The sequence below is a fragment of the Grampus griseus genome, assembly GCF_964374135.1.
Source record: "Grampus griseus genome assembly, chromosome: 12".
Taxonomy (NCBI): Eukaryota; Metazoa; Chordata; class Mammalia; order Artiodactyla; family Delphinidae; genus Grampus; species Grampus griseus.
The window spans coordinates 81,606,636-81,621,292 of record NC_139006.1 but is presented as its reverse complement, the minus strand read 5'-3'; the positions used below and the strand labels follow the sequence as shown (position 1 = coordinate 81,621,292).

At 37.6% G+C, this 14,657-nt stretch overlaps 1 protein-coding gene across 3 annotated transcripts in view; it reads left to right on the top strand.

Moving 5' to 3' along the window:
• Positions 1-14,657, top strand: part of RTTN (rotatin) — a 138,058-nt gene that overhangs the window by 95,469 nt on the left and 27,932 nt on the right. For all 3 annotated transcript variants that reach the window (XM_082668203.1, XM_082668202.1, XM_082668204.1), the window contains exons 36-40: positions 2,841-3,033; positions 4,620-4,710; positions 7,874-8,027; positions 11,006-11,143; positions 13,865-14,082. In XM_082668203.1, coding sequence (XP_082524329.1) covers positions 2,841-3,033; positions 4,620-4,710; positions 7,874-8,027; positions 11,006-11,143; positions 13,865-14,082 — 794 coding nt within the window. The remainder of the gene's footprint in view (positions 1-2,840; positions 3,034-4,619; positions 4,711-7,873; positions 8,028-11,005; positions 11,144-13,864; positions 14,083-14,657) is intronic.

The following is a 14,657-nucleotide window of genomic DNA, read 5'->3' as shown; positions in this document are numbered from 1 at the left end:
CCGTGTCGTAGTCTGTATCAGTGATGCATGTTTTATTACTGAATGATATTCTACCATGTGGATATACTATATGGATATATATGGATATACTGCATTTCATTTACCCATTCATCAGTTGATGGACATTTGGATTTTTTCCACTTTTTGGCTTTTATGAATAATAATGCTACAAACAGTCATACAGGTTTTTATGTGAACATACAGTTGTGCGGTTTTTGTTTGTTTTTTGATTTCATTATTCTTGACTTGGATTTATTTTACTTTCAAGGATTGTGCTTAGAATATATGTTCATGCACAGTTTTTTTTTTTTTTTTGCGGTACGCGGGCCTCTCACTGCTATGGCCTCTCCCATTGCGGAGCACAGGCTCCAGAAGCGCAGGCTCAGCGGCCATGGCTCACGGGCCCAGCCGTTCTGCGGCACGTGGGATCTTCCCGGACCGGGGCACGAACCCGTGTCCCCTGCATCGGCAGGTGGACTCTCAACCACTGCGCCACCAGGGAAGCCCCCCATGCACAGTTTTACTGTTTGCCAATTACTTCAGTGTATGTATTTGACAAAAAAGTATTTTACTCCTTTTTGTTGAATCTGCCAACGAATCTTTGAATAGTACTGGAAAGCATTAAATATCTTTTGTCAGTGAGCCTTAAGACTAAAGCAATTTTGTTGTTACATATCTTTCTAAATTCCGTCTCTTTAAAATAGTGTTAAGATAAAAATTTTTTAGTGATAATGAGATTATAGTTCCCTCAGCTGGAATTCTCAGTGAAGGATTTCTCCATGAAGCTGGTTAGTCCTTTTATTTCTTGTTCTGTTAATTCTTGATTAACCAGGGAATTACTGTGCCCCAAAGTGGTTTAGAGCAGGATGACAAGAACTTTCCCTATCATGTACATCAGGGCCACTTTAGATGTCCAACTTCTCATTCCTAAGTTTAGTTTCTAACTTTTGTAAAAGAAAAATCCTTTTATCTTTTAAGAAAGGCTTTAACAGAGTCTCATGATCTATAAGCGTACATTTGATCTACAAAGTTGAAAAGAATCATTACAAAATAAAAATGTTAGTATATTTGAGTATTACAAATATAAATAACTGAGATAGTTCTCTCCAGATAAAATACTAAATTTTTTTAATATATTGAATGATTTTGAATTTCTTAAATGTTAAGCCCCTCCTATTTTATTGGTATTCTTTTCTTCTGTATGCTGCCCTAGAAGTCCTGAAGACGTGTAGTACATCTTCTGTGAATATATAAAATTTTCCCTTAAAAGCAGTTGAACTATTTCTGTGGAGTTCCCTAAATTTCATTTTCCCAGTTTAGTTTAAAATATCAAATCTGTCTTGACAGTAAATAGTTCCAAAGTGCCTCCTCCAAGGAATTAGTTACTTACAAAGGAGAATATTATGACTTTGTAATGGAGAAGCCTAGTAGACACCACCTTAATCCATCAAATGGCCAAAGTTAACACCACCTGTAATGGGCCTAATAGGAATCATGTTTCTCCTGATACAATGTCCTGAAGATATAATGTCCTGAAGATCTAATTATGAGGGAATATCAAACATCAGACACTCTACAAGGGAACTAGCTCGTGTTCTTCACAAAATGTCCGGGTCCTGAAAAACAAAGCAAGACTGAGGAATCCTTCCAGTTCAAAACCCAGAGACATGAGAACTAAAGGAAAAGCAGATCTCAAATTGGATCCAAACAAGAAAAAGAACTTTTTCCTTTTGCTGTAAAGGATGTTGGTGGGACAGTGCAAAATTTGGAAAAGGTCTATGGATTAGATAGTACCACTGCATCAATGTTAATTTCCTGGTTTTGATCATTGTACTGTGGTTATAAAAGACAAAGTCCTGTTTTTAGGAAGTTAACTTAGGATTAAAGGGGCATTTGTGTGCAGCTTACAGTTCATAAGAAGGTATGTAGGTAGGTAGATAAAATGTGGTAAAATACTAATATTTAGGGATCTGGGTGAAGGTATATTGGGAATTTTTGTACTCTTGTACTTTTCTGTAAGTTTGATTTATTCAAAATATAATGTTTCTTGAAAAAAGAAATAAGAAACGAAGGTCATGAGGGAATCTTGAGGCAGGTTAAGCTTTCTTGTTAGCAGTACGCTGCTGAGTCTTCTAGGAAAGTTCCCTCATATCTTCAATTCTAAAATCCAGAATCTCTGAAAATGGAAAGTTTTCTCAGAACACAGGTGGCAGTAAAACTTGCCCTTACCTGCATATTTTTGGCTGCAAAATCTGACCAATTCTAGTTTGAGGTTGTATTTGCTTATGTATTCATCCTGCTTGCTGTGATTATGTGTCTGCTACATTGCAGAAATATTTATATCCTTATGGGCTGATGCCCAAGATTCCATTGGAAGTGTTAATTAATATATGGTACACGTACCTTATTACTTTTCTAAAATGTAAAAATATGTTGAATTCTGAAACACTTCTGACCCCTAGAGTTTCCAAAAAAAGGATTGTGGAGCATCTGTTTGTTCCTCAGTGTCTGAATGCTTGGGACACAAAACCATGCCCTGCCCTTCTTGTCTTGGCTAGTACACTGTCACCCAAGGTAGACACACACACCCTTGTGTACATGCATGTACACACACACACACACACACACGCACGCACGCACTCACACTCACACTCTGGAGGAGTTGGACGTCTGACTCCCTGGCCTCGGGGTTGAGGTGTGTTGAGCAGTTAAGGGAATTTCCCATCCATCTCTCTTTGGCAATTTTAGGAACTTCCTCTGATTATCAAAACTTGTGAATATTGTACATAACCACAAGGTAAACAAAATGGTGATAATTTTCACACTTATTTCAATAATAGGTCAGCATGAAACTGCATCTCCACGGCTTCCTCATGATTCATCCCTTTCTGCTCCTCTGCCCAGACAGTGTGTTTTTGTCACTCCGCCTCTTCTTTCCGCGATGTGCAGCCTCCTAGACAGCCTCTTGGCAACGACTCCAGGCGACACTGCAAATGCTTTTCGACAAGCTCGTCTCATAGAGCTTCTTTGTAGGTAAGAGATAAATACTCCCAGAGAGGCGTGTAGACTGCAGGTTTTTGCTTTTGCCAGAACTGTCTCGACAGTTTTTATTTTAGATATGTTAAAGCACTTGGATGGGTTTGTTATGTTGACTATTAAGCTTCCCCAGCTCCCCGTCCTGATTTTTTTTAAACTCCGAAGTTCTGAAACCTTATTTGTCCTCTGCCACATTCAAGGAACATGATGCAAGTCTCCTTGGTCATTCAGAATGGAAGAAGGAGTTTTGGGGTTCATCTCCCTAGCAGTCATATCAGAATAATGTCCTTGGCTTGAAAAGTCATTTTTAAAGTTCATTTGGAGTTACTTAGTTAAGGGAGCCTGAGAGTTTTATCAGAAAGTAGTCTGATAAAATTTAGGGAAATCATGATTTGGTTCTTTCATTTACCTAATATTAATCAGTGTCTGACATAACTTTTTCTGATTTTCTGATTGGCTATATGGTATAGTTAAAAAGGCCAAGGATATTGAATTCAGTCTGACTTAAGTCCTAATTAGAGTTCATTCTCTCACTAGTGTTGCAGCCTTGGGAAAGTAACTTTAATCTCTGAAGTGTCATTAATAAACACCTAGTTAATGGGGTTACTGTTAGGATTAAAAGTGGTGTTGTCTAGGATACTCTCTTATCTTAAGTGTTCCTTTTCTCCTCACATATGTTTATTCTAGCCAATTGTACCTACCTCCTGTTCACCACATATTGATTTGCATTTCTCTGTCTCTGCCCTTTGAACATTCACTGTCTGAAATGTCTTCCTCCTCTTTGCCAAATCACAATGCTTTCGCTTTCTTTCTGGGATAAGAACAGTCTAAAAAGAAAGAAGTCTGCCTTGCTTCCCTTCACTCAGTTGTGATTACTCCTTTACTCTGCCCTTATAATAAGCAGCAGGGTGTGAGTTTGTTCTGTTTACATTCATTTGTCATCTTTTCTACTTTGATGCCTACTAGAGTTGAAAAAAGGAAACTGCTAGTTGATTGTCTTTCCTTCTTGAATGTTTCCTGCCTCAAAAAGGGTCAGAATGGGGCTTTAGGAATATTCTTGCTTCTCCAGAGTCAGTTAAGAGTCTGTTGTGACATTGAGGGCACAGAGGTATTAAAGACTCTTTCTTGGCAAAGGCTTATATTTCCATCCTTCTTCTTTATTTCTGATTTAATTTTTTTTTTCCTGTTTGTTTTTCATTATTTTATTTTTTACTTTCTAAATCAGAACTTATTTCCTGGCAAATGTTTTTCCTGTTTTAAATAGGGACGTAACCACCAAGGTCTTGCTCTTGTTTCTTTTCCTTCTGAAAGGGCTTTATGATATTTTATTCTGCTTTTAATAAGTTTCATTAGATATTTTTCTTAGAATTCCTTGTTTCCCACATTTATCTGATGAGATCTTTTCCTGTGTTCTGAAATATTGTAGGGTAACTTTTTATAAACAATTATTTCCGTTATTTTATAAAAATCCTTTTTCTTGAATTCTGTTCATGGTTATATCCGAACTTTAAATTCTCACGAATTAGTCTTCAGGAATAAGCATACTGATCATCTGAAGGGTGTTCCTTCTCTGTCCTTCACAGCATCGCAGATGCCACCCTCATAGAGACAAGCGTCCAGGAGCTCCAGGCCCTGCTGCCCGCGTCACCTCCTGTTGAACGCACTCAGGCTCAGGTAAGCGCCTGCGTCTGCATGTGCGTTCGTTTACCCTTAAATGCCAGAAACGTAAATTCTGCTGATATACTAACCACAGGACAAGGTTGAAAATTTCTCAGGATATACGTGGTATGACGAGGTTATTTGAAATAGGTTACTTAATAGATGGTAGAAAAGAGCAGTGGGATTTGAAGACCTAGATTGTATTCCTGGTTCCATCATTAACCAGCTAGAAATGTTTAATCAAGGGTCTGGGTATCTTTGAGCACAGTATTAAAAAAAGGGGATGTTGTATAGCCCACCCTCCCCTTCTGTGATTTTAGGCTGTCTCTGTCATTTCCACTTAAATTGAAGTTGTGAAATACTTAGTGACTAAATTCTGTGTATATTCAAAACTCAGTCTAATAAGAATAAATTTATGTTTGTTCCTTCACAGATATTTAGTGTAGTTGCTGCTAATAGAAACGTTACTGTAAAATCAGATTTTGTAAGAAGGGCTACACGATTTATTTGGGGTGAGAGGTAATTACAGGTGGACTAGCAGTCTCTGTTGCTGTGTGCTGTGTCCTTTGAGCTTTCTGAATAAGGCAGACCCCCAGGACAAGGTTGGGTAACACTGTGCCTCATCTTCCAAACACTGTCCCATTGCAGTGTTTTCATTTGTGAGTGTGCTTATTTGCATAATGGCCATCGCCTCCATTTTTCTGTCTGTCCATCCAGCAAATCTTTATTAAGGGCCTACTGTGCACCAGGATATTCCCTAAATGAATAAAGCAAAGACCCTTTCCCTCAAGTTGGGAGAGTAGATAGTGAGCAACTACATATGTGCCTGATGATGTCTTAGACGTCGAAGAAGAAAAACTAAAGCAGGGACAGGAAGTGAGGTCGGGGGCGGGGGCAGGGCTTTTCCGCATAGGGTGGTCAGGGAGGGGCTTTCAGACAGTGACGTGTGGCCTGAACTTAGTGAGGAAGCTGGTCCTATGGGACATAGCAGGGCCCCTGAGAGCTGGCCTATTCAAGAAGCAGAAAGCAGTGGCCAGGGCAGGATCTGCGAGGCGGAGATGGGGCTAGAGGGTTCAGGGCTCCATGAAGGAAGGGCCTTCCTGTTTCATGCCATTGTGTCCTGAGTGTCGGGCACAGTGCCCTTCCCATGGCAGGTGCTCATTCAGTCCCTGTGGAATGAATGAATAATAACAGTAACAAACCTTCATGTGTGCTTGTTTGTGTGAATTTATGTAATCCTCACATCAATCACATGAAGTACCATTAGCGGCCCTGTTTTATAAAGGAAGTGACTGGAGCCCAGAGATGAGTAACTTGCCCAGGGTCACTCACACAGTAACGGGCAGAGCCAAGATTCCAGCCCACGCAGGCTGGTTCTAGAAGCCACGCTCTTACTGTTGCACTCCCTGGCCTTATGTAGACTGAATGTCCTTGCCTTTTTGTCCTTATAGAAGATCATCCATTCCAGAAAAAGTTTGGAGCATATGCTTTGCCACATTGTGTTGTAGGTGCTAGTGACGCATCTGTGAACAAAGCAGACACATACCCCTGCCCACATGAAGTCTGTGTCCTCGGTACAGGAGACAGACAGTAAACAGTAAATAAAATTTAACTTTTATCGGATGGTGACGATGGTGTGGAAAAAATAAATGAGGACGGGTAAAGGGGAGACAGGTTGATGTTTTCCTTGTGTGGTGGTCAGAGAAGGCCTCCTGGAGGTGAGATGTGAGCAGATGCCTCGGAGGTAAGGAAACAGGCCGTGGGTTGAGGGCAGAGTGTGTGGGCAGGACTCTGCACGGCGAGCCTGCAGGCAGCCAAGGTACGAGGGTTCTGAAGCATGGGGTCAGTTGGTTGGTCTATTTATTTGAAGAAGGAGTTTCAAACATAAAAAAAGAGTTACTTTGTGAACTACCATATTAATAGCTGATTACATCTTCAGTATGGTAATTTACAAAAGAATCTTTGACAGCTCAGTTGTTCTCTCTCTAATGCTTCCTCACCTCCCATGGTTTATCTATTTATGGTTACACCATACCTGGAGAGGGCAGACTCGCTGTAACTTCAGTAGTGTAGTCTATGAAGGGATCAAAAAATACTTCACAGCAATCAGGAAATTAAATTTCACAAACTGCTTGCATTCTACCCAACAGGAAAAGCATAGCACCACCTATACTTTTATGTAAAATATATCTGCAGATTAGATAAAGGGAGTACCTTTCATCAAGAGCAGTAGGACAGAAGAACTATTTGGAAATAGTCTGAGGCCATTTACCATAGAGGCACTATGCCTCCACAAAAGCCCAATGGTCCCTGCTCTCACAACAGCAGCCGAATAAGGTGGGAGGAAAAACTGTGAGTGTGTGTGTGTGTGTGTGTGTGTGTGCGCGCGCGCACACGTGTGTACAGAAAGAGACAGAGGCTTCAGAATATCTCTGTAAAGTTCATTTATATGGGCTGTCTCATTGCTTGGGGATAGTGGACAAATGAGTCCTCGCAGTTTATTCTTAAATTATTACATATCCAGAGAATTTTTTTTAAAGTACTTTTGCCAGTTAATATTTCTTATGGTATTAGTATGTATCAAGCAACATTCCAGAGATGTTTTTATTGGTAATTTGGGGGAAGATTTAATTTTTCTTTTGTAACTAAGAATAGTATTTTTATGCTGAAGGATACTTGAGGCCAAACATTGGACATGTTTGCATTTTATTTGTAGCAATAACTAGGCTATTAAGCTGGCTTTTCCCACCCCTCAGTTGTACACTTTAAAGAGTATTTTATAATCTTTCTTTACAAAATTGTAGATTTTATGATTTTGGACTGCCATTTTTGCTTCTTCCAGAGTATTGATTCTACAATTTAGCTACTTGAAAAATATGAAGACTTTCTTTCTCTAAATAGAATTCAGAATTTGGTTTTGGAAATATTGCTTTGTTTGGTATTATTATAATTGACGGTGTTAATGTGGCCATTAATGACAAGCTTATGAGAAAAATAATGCTTTCTGTGTATTCATTTTAGTCTTTAAAAATTATGGTGAATATTTTATTACTTTTTTATTAACTTATGTTACAAAGAAGTGACTTCTTGTAATGCATAGAGAACTAAAATACTTTATCACTGAGATGGGCTTTTCATATGACATGCTTTGTCTTACTTTATATCCTTTTTCGAATAGGTATCCTTTCTCCTAGAATACCTGTCCTCTTTGTCCAGGCTTCTTCAGTCATGTTTATTGGTAGATCCTGACCTTGTGATTCAGGATGAGCTTCTGAAACCTCTTATCACAAACATCATCAGAGTTCTCACCATATGCACCAAAGATATATCAGGTAAGCTTTATTTTTTTAGTTTAGGATGAAAGTAAATAATACTGAGGAGGAGTATCTTACCTTGCACCAGGTATTCAGATCAAGGTCACATTTTGGGTTGTTCTTTGCCAGTATTTTGGAAGCCTTTTATAATGTGTTTTATAGTTTGGATATTTTAAGTGGTTCCAGGAGACCATTTGAGGCAATTATGTAGTATAATAAAGGACCATTCCCTGTGCTGTCATTTTAAATGAGGGTAAAGTTCTTTATGAAATGTTAGAAAGTGCACTAAGTATTAGATAGTAATTATTCTTATAGTCTATGGCTAAATAACAAGTTTAAGCAAGTCTAGAATACAGTATCAGAAATTTCCTAAGGTCTGGAATTTTTTTTTTATTTTTTTGGCTGTGTTGGGCCTTTGTTGCTGTGCGCGGGCTTTCTCTAGTTGCAGCGAGCGGGAGCTACTCTTCGTTGAGGTGCGTGGGCTTCGCATCGCAGTGGCTTCTCTTGTTGCGGAGCACGGGCTCTGGGCCTGTAGGCTTCAGTAGTTGCAGCACGTGGGCTCAGTAGTTGTGGTGCGTGGGCCCTAGAGCATGCGGGCTTCAGTAGTTGTGGTGCATGGGCTCAGTAGTTGCGGCATGCAGGCTCTAGGGCACACGGGCTTCAGTAGTTGTGGCACATGGGCTCGGTAGTTATGGCTCATGGGCTCTAGAGCACAGGCTCAGTAGTTGTGGCACACGGGCTTAGTTGCTCCACGGCATGTGGGATCTTCCCAGACCAGGGCTCGAACCCGTGTCCCCTGCATTAGCAGGCGGATTCTTAACCACTGCACCACAAGGGAAGTCCTGGAATTCTTAAAAAACATACTTTGATGAAACGTTGAACATAGAGCTTAGTAGTGAAGAAAATTAATAAGGTTCGTTGTCAAAATTAAGATATGATAATTGTCTAAAATAGTTTATAATGAAGTAATAGATCATGTGATAATTCTCTTTGCCCATCAGTTCATTCTTATTTAGTCCTTTGAATTTATGGATTTGCAGGGTTTAGGTCTGGTAAGTGAAGTGGTTTATGATGCCCAGCAAAGCTGGTCCTCAGTGTCTCATCAGTACTAAGTTATCCCAGTGCTAGAGCAGCAGTAATTACTTACATGGAAATTTTACAAGTGACAGTGATGTCCTGACTAAGCTAATTAGGTTACACCATGCGTTCTCTACAAGGGTGATGTCTCCCTACAAGGAGCAAAAAGTGATTCTTGAGGGAAAGGGATGGGGGAGAAAAATCTTAGCTGTTAGAGTGGCTTGTGGCCCTCAAAAGCTCAACTCTACTCAATAAAATCTTATTCCTTAGTATTTAGTTTCTCTTGTTAGGTATCAGTTGAGAAGCTTTGACGTTGAGCTCATGGAACATGTGTGAGAAATATGCAAGATCAGTGCTAAAAAGCCGGTGCGAGCATGGCTGTGACTGGAGTGCTTTTGATCTAATGCTTGATCCCAAAGTCACATGACAAGAGGTGGCCTGCATGTTTTGGCTGCCACCAGCTGCCTTGTGGATGTTTTATTGATTTCCTTGCTTTGATTTGGGGCTTTGAAAATGAAATAAAAATGGTATATATTTTAATATCGAAGTATATGAAAGTTATTTAACCTGTAATTAATTACACCAAGTGCTGAAAAGAAAAAATGTCAGTAATATCTGAATGTATATTTAGCAGGTGGTTAGGTTAAAAGTTATTTTCTCATATCTTTCAAACATTAAACATTAACTAAAATAATTAATTTTTAAGAAATTAAATTTTTTTCTGGAAAAATAACAGTTTTGAATGATTTTTATAAAACATTGATTATACTTCTGGTATATATTTGTATGATTTGATGATTTTCATATATAATTTTATATATCTTAATTTATATGTGTAAATAAATTACATTAAAATTATTCAGCAAGCACAGTTATAAAGTTAAATGTGAATAGATTTTTAGTTTTTAATTTAACTTTCAACTTAAATATTTTATTTGACCATCTTAAGCCTGTATTAAATAAAGCTAGCAAGCTTTATATTTACTCTTTTTATGTGTAAAGTACAAATATATAGATGTTACATAAACAGATATATGGTATCTGTGAAGTTAATATTTCATAGGGGTTGTGATAAGGTGACATATGATTAAAAAGACTTCTATTTATAGAGCTGATAATGACAAAAAGGTTGAGAAACACCAAAGGTTGCTACAATCCAAACTCCCTGGAAGATGCTTTTTCCCAGTGCCTCATGGGTGCTGAAGAACACTGAGCGGGGAGCCTTCAGTTCCTTGTAATGAGTTTGACACAGTTGGCAGATAACTGCTGGTGGTGTGGCCACAGATGACTGTCCTAAGGTAGCTACTGCCCTCCAGCTCCCATTTGCCTAGTAGAGAGAAGGGAAAAGCTGTTTTTTCCTCTAGAAGGTTAATTGCTGCACCCTTAGCCATACATAGGCAAAGCTGCAGAATCCTCTTTTGTATCACAGTTTTCCTTTTGTGGAAATACTCTTTTCTGTTCTTCAAAGAAGTTTCCTTTCTTTACTGCTGTGACCTTGGCCATTATGTTTTCCCCTTTCACCCCTACACAAAGCTGCTAGAGGGGATAAAGAAAACAGGAGAAGCTTCACTTTTATAGAAGTAGCACAAGCAATGACATGTTTTTATGATGTGCCCAATATGTAGTTCTGAGGCTATGGCTTAATATTCAATTTGCCAGTTTCTGCTTATTGTTGAATATGCTTTAATAAGAGGAGGATGTGTGAGTGTGTATTCATTTATCTGTAGGAGGGTGGGTGGAAGAGAGATCTTTAAAAAGCAATGAAAAGGAGAAATTAATTGGAATAAATTTTGGATCATGCTGAATTACATTTGTCTTCATTTGATGAATACATACCTCTTATTTTATGTGTAATGAAGTGTCGGTGAGGTTTTTCTTCTTTGTGTTAATAACTTGAAATGTTTTGATTAATTTTATAGATACAGAGTTAATATCGGCTTTTTATCAGACATGGACACATTTATTTAACCTTCTGGCCACACTCCTGAGGAAAGCTGGCCCTGCCTCTTTCCCATCTATTACGATGGGTCTGGCCAGGTACTGGGCGACGATGGTCGGTAAGAAGATGGTCTCGCTGGGTTTGGGGTTGTTCTGCTAATAAAAATTAAGATAATCCCTTATTTCTGATTTTATATATAATTTATATGTATTCTCTAAATTTAAGTAGTTATGGCATGGTATATGAAAGAGGAACAAGGTACTTGCTTTGAGAAATTTGCAGTGCTCTTTAGGAACCCAAAAAATGCATTTTAAAAAAAATAAAACGTGTCAAGATACTATAAAAACAAGTAAGAAAAGCCTGTGGCGTTATGAAGATACATATGATGTGATTATAAAACAATGAGATAGATTTTCTTCTGTTGATGTAGAAACCCACCTCTTTTCTCACACATATGCATTGTGAGTGGGCAAAGCTGCCTATATAATATCCTGCTTACATGATAACTTAGAAAGTTATAATAAAAATGGTGTCTTGTCTTGAGACATGAGGATTTTCTGATAGCCAAGGGTATACTGTAGTTAATTATTTTTGTAAGATGTTTTCCATATAGTAGTTGCCTACTACAATAAACAAATGATTGTTTTTTATATTACTGCTGTCTTTAATTTTTCATAAAGTCTCTTCTAAATTTTAGCATAGCAAGAGCCTTTTTTTACGTAAATGTATATAAATAACATTTGTTACCTTTTAAAAATAGCCAGTTAAAATGTATTCAAAATTGAGTTCTTTTAAGTTTCCACTAATTCAATTGACTTATTTTTTCACATTTCATTTTATCATTTGGTCATTCTGTAAACTTACATGTATGGTACATTTTGTCACCAGAGTGATAGTTTTGAAGAAAGGTTATGGGGAAGTACATGTTCAGCAAGAAACAGAATTGTTAGTTATTTGGATATAGGAGTTCTGAGTTTACCCTAAGGGGAATAATGTCCATTTAGGGATTATTATTTTGTTAAAAGAAATAAAAATTGAAAGAGGTTGACCAAGTGAGTGATTAATATTTTCCTCTTGTGTCCATGGTGTGGGGCAGGGGGGAAACTACTTTATCATCTGAATTACCAGTAGTACAGAGCAGCATGCTTTATGGCACTCATATGGGGCACCTAGGCCAGCTGGTCAAATCTGGCCACTGCCTGATCTGGTAAATAAAATCCTACTGGAACACAGCCACACTTATTCATTTCCTTATTGCCCGTGGCTGCTTTCCTGCTATAGCGGTAGAGAGGTGAATATTTGTGACAAAGGCCCATGACCTGCAAAGCATGAAATACCTAGTTACCCTTTGACCCTTTGCAGAAAAAGTTTGCTGACCCGTGATTTAAGCCTGTTTACCTGACACTGTTTCCCTAGTGATAAAATAAAGACATATTAAATTCACAGTCTTTCTACAAAATATATACGTGGTTTTATATAATAATGGTGCTAATAAAAAACAACATACTACATATACTGTTAGCTTTGATAATCGCAATGTTGATGAAAATATAACTAATAAGAATGATCATTGATATTCCTTACTGAGGGGTTGTTTTTGTCTGTTTTCTGTTTCTCTTATAATTTTCCTTCCCATGTGCCCATATACATTTGAAAATATTAAGTCACTTTGTAACTTAAGTTATCTATAACAGTTTTTTCTCAAATCTGACTAATATTTTGACATCATTTAAATGATTCCCATGAAACCTGCTGACTAAATTTCTTTTGTTACTTAAGAACATAAGAATTTCTATAAGCCTGAATCTAGGTAGAAATTCTTATGGTTATAACTCTTGGACAAGTATAAATCCAAAATAATATAAGAATAAAACACAACAAAATTATAAACCAGTGCAGTCAAATTAATAAAATTAATGTAATATAGCAGACATTCTTTTGATTAAATTTAAATCAGTGCTCACAACAGGAAATTAATAATGACTGCTTTAGTCTAGATTCTTTTGAGTTTGTTTGCCTATTCTTTCCTCTCTGTTATACTTGCAGATCACTTCATAATCACTCTTGTTCTCTCTCTGAACTACTTTGAAACCTTTGTTCCTACATTATGCCAACATTGCAAGCTGGGTCTTGTTTTAAGTACTGTTTAGCATCAACTTGTTTGAAAACAGAAAAACAATCACACTTATTTGTAAAATAGTAATCTCGATAATCCAGAGTATAGTTACATTAACTATTTTTTAAGGTTAGCACTGAAATAAAAACTCTAGAGTGTTTTTGGGTCCCCCAGTAGACCCCAGAGGGATCAGTACTCATTTATATGTAATCCTCTTATTTTAGATCTTAGCAGATACTGTGTATATGTACACTTGTACACACACACATTCATATAAAAAAGAACCTATATAGGGCTTCCCTGGTGGCGCAGTGGTTGAGAGTCCGCCTGCCGATGCAGGGGACACGGGTTCGTGCCCCGGTCCGGGAAGATCCCACATGCCGCGGAGCGGCTGGGCCCGTGAGCCATGGCCGCTGAGCCTGCGCGTCCGGAGCCTGTGCTCCGCAATGGGAGAGGCCCGCGTACCGCAAAAAAAAAAAAAAAAAAAAAAAAAAAAAGAACCTATATAAAAAGAACAAAATGAAAATTAGATTCCTTCATCAGTAGGTTGTCTTAGTACTGTTTAACTTACCTTTAAACACTACGGTTATTCGTGTGCTAATAAGCTTTACTTCATTAGAAATTAAAAAACTATAAACTTCATTACTCAAATAAATCTGATTAACTTCTTTAATTTTGAAGAAGTTTTCAGTCATTTACATATGGAATTATTCTCTCTTTCAGATATGTTCTGCAAATGTGTGGGTTTGTCTAGCACCTGCCCCACTCTGTGTACTGCCAGCCTGCAATTCCTTTCTATTCTCCTGACTGAAGAAGCAAAAAGGTATCTCCAGGATAAGGATAAAACAAGTTTATGCCACAGTCCAATGATGGCTTCACTTCTTGATAAAACCCAGGAAAGTCAGAAATCTCTAGAACAACTTAATGAAGTAATTCTTCAGGTATGTGATTTCTTAATTTTTCAAGATTTGGTTTAGTTTTTAAATGAATTGACTTTCAGTCTTGGTCTTGTAAGAATTTTTTTCAATCATTTGAATTAAAAAACAATGCTCATTATGACCATTTAAATAATAGAAAAATATATAAAGTTAAATTAACCATCTCCTCTACAGTCTCATTCCTCTGATGCTGACCGGTTTCTTTAATACACGTGATGTAAAAATTCAAAATGAAACATTAGTAATTTAAATCCGGCTGTTTATCAAAATAGTTTGCCGGATCATGACCATAATGATCATGTTTCAGGAATACAGCTATAATTCATAATTTATCGCCACTTTCAAGACATGTTTACATCTTTGAAAATATTTTTACCTCAATGGCATTTGGCTTCTACTGTAAATGAGCTATATATTTAAGGTGTATGTCCGTGGAGGTAGGTGGACGTGGTTGGCATTTCTAAGAAAATGCCCCCTTTCCAAACCCTGCTGCCTATTTTATCTTGTAAACTTACTTTTTGCAATCTTAAAATATGAACCAAGAATTTTGTTTCATCGAAAACTTTCTAAAGCTGCTG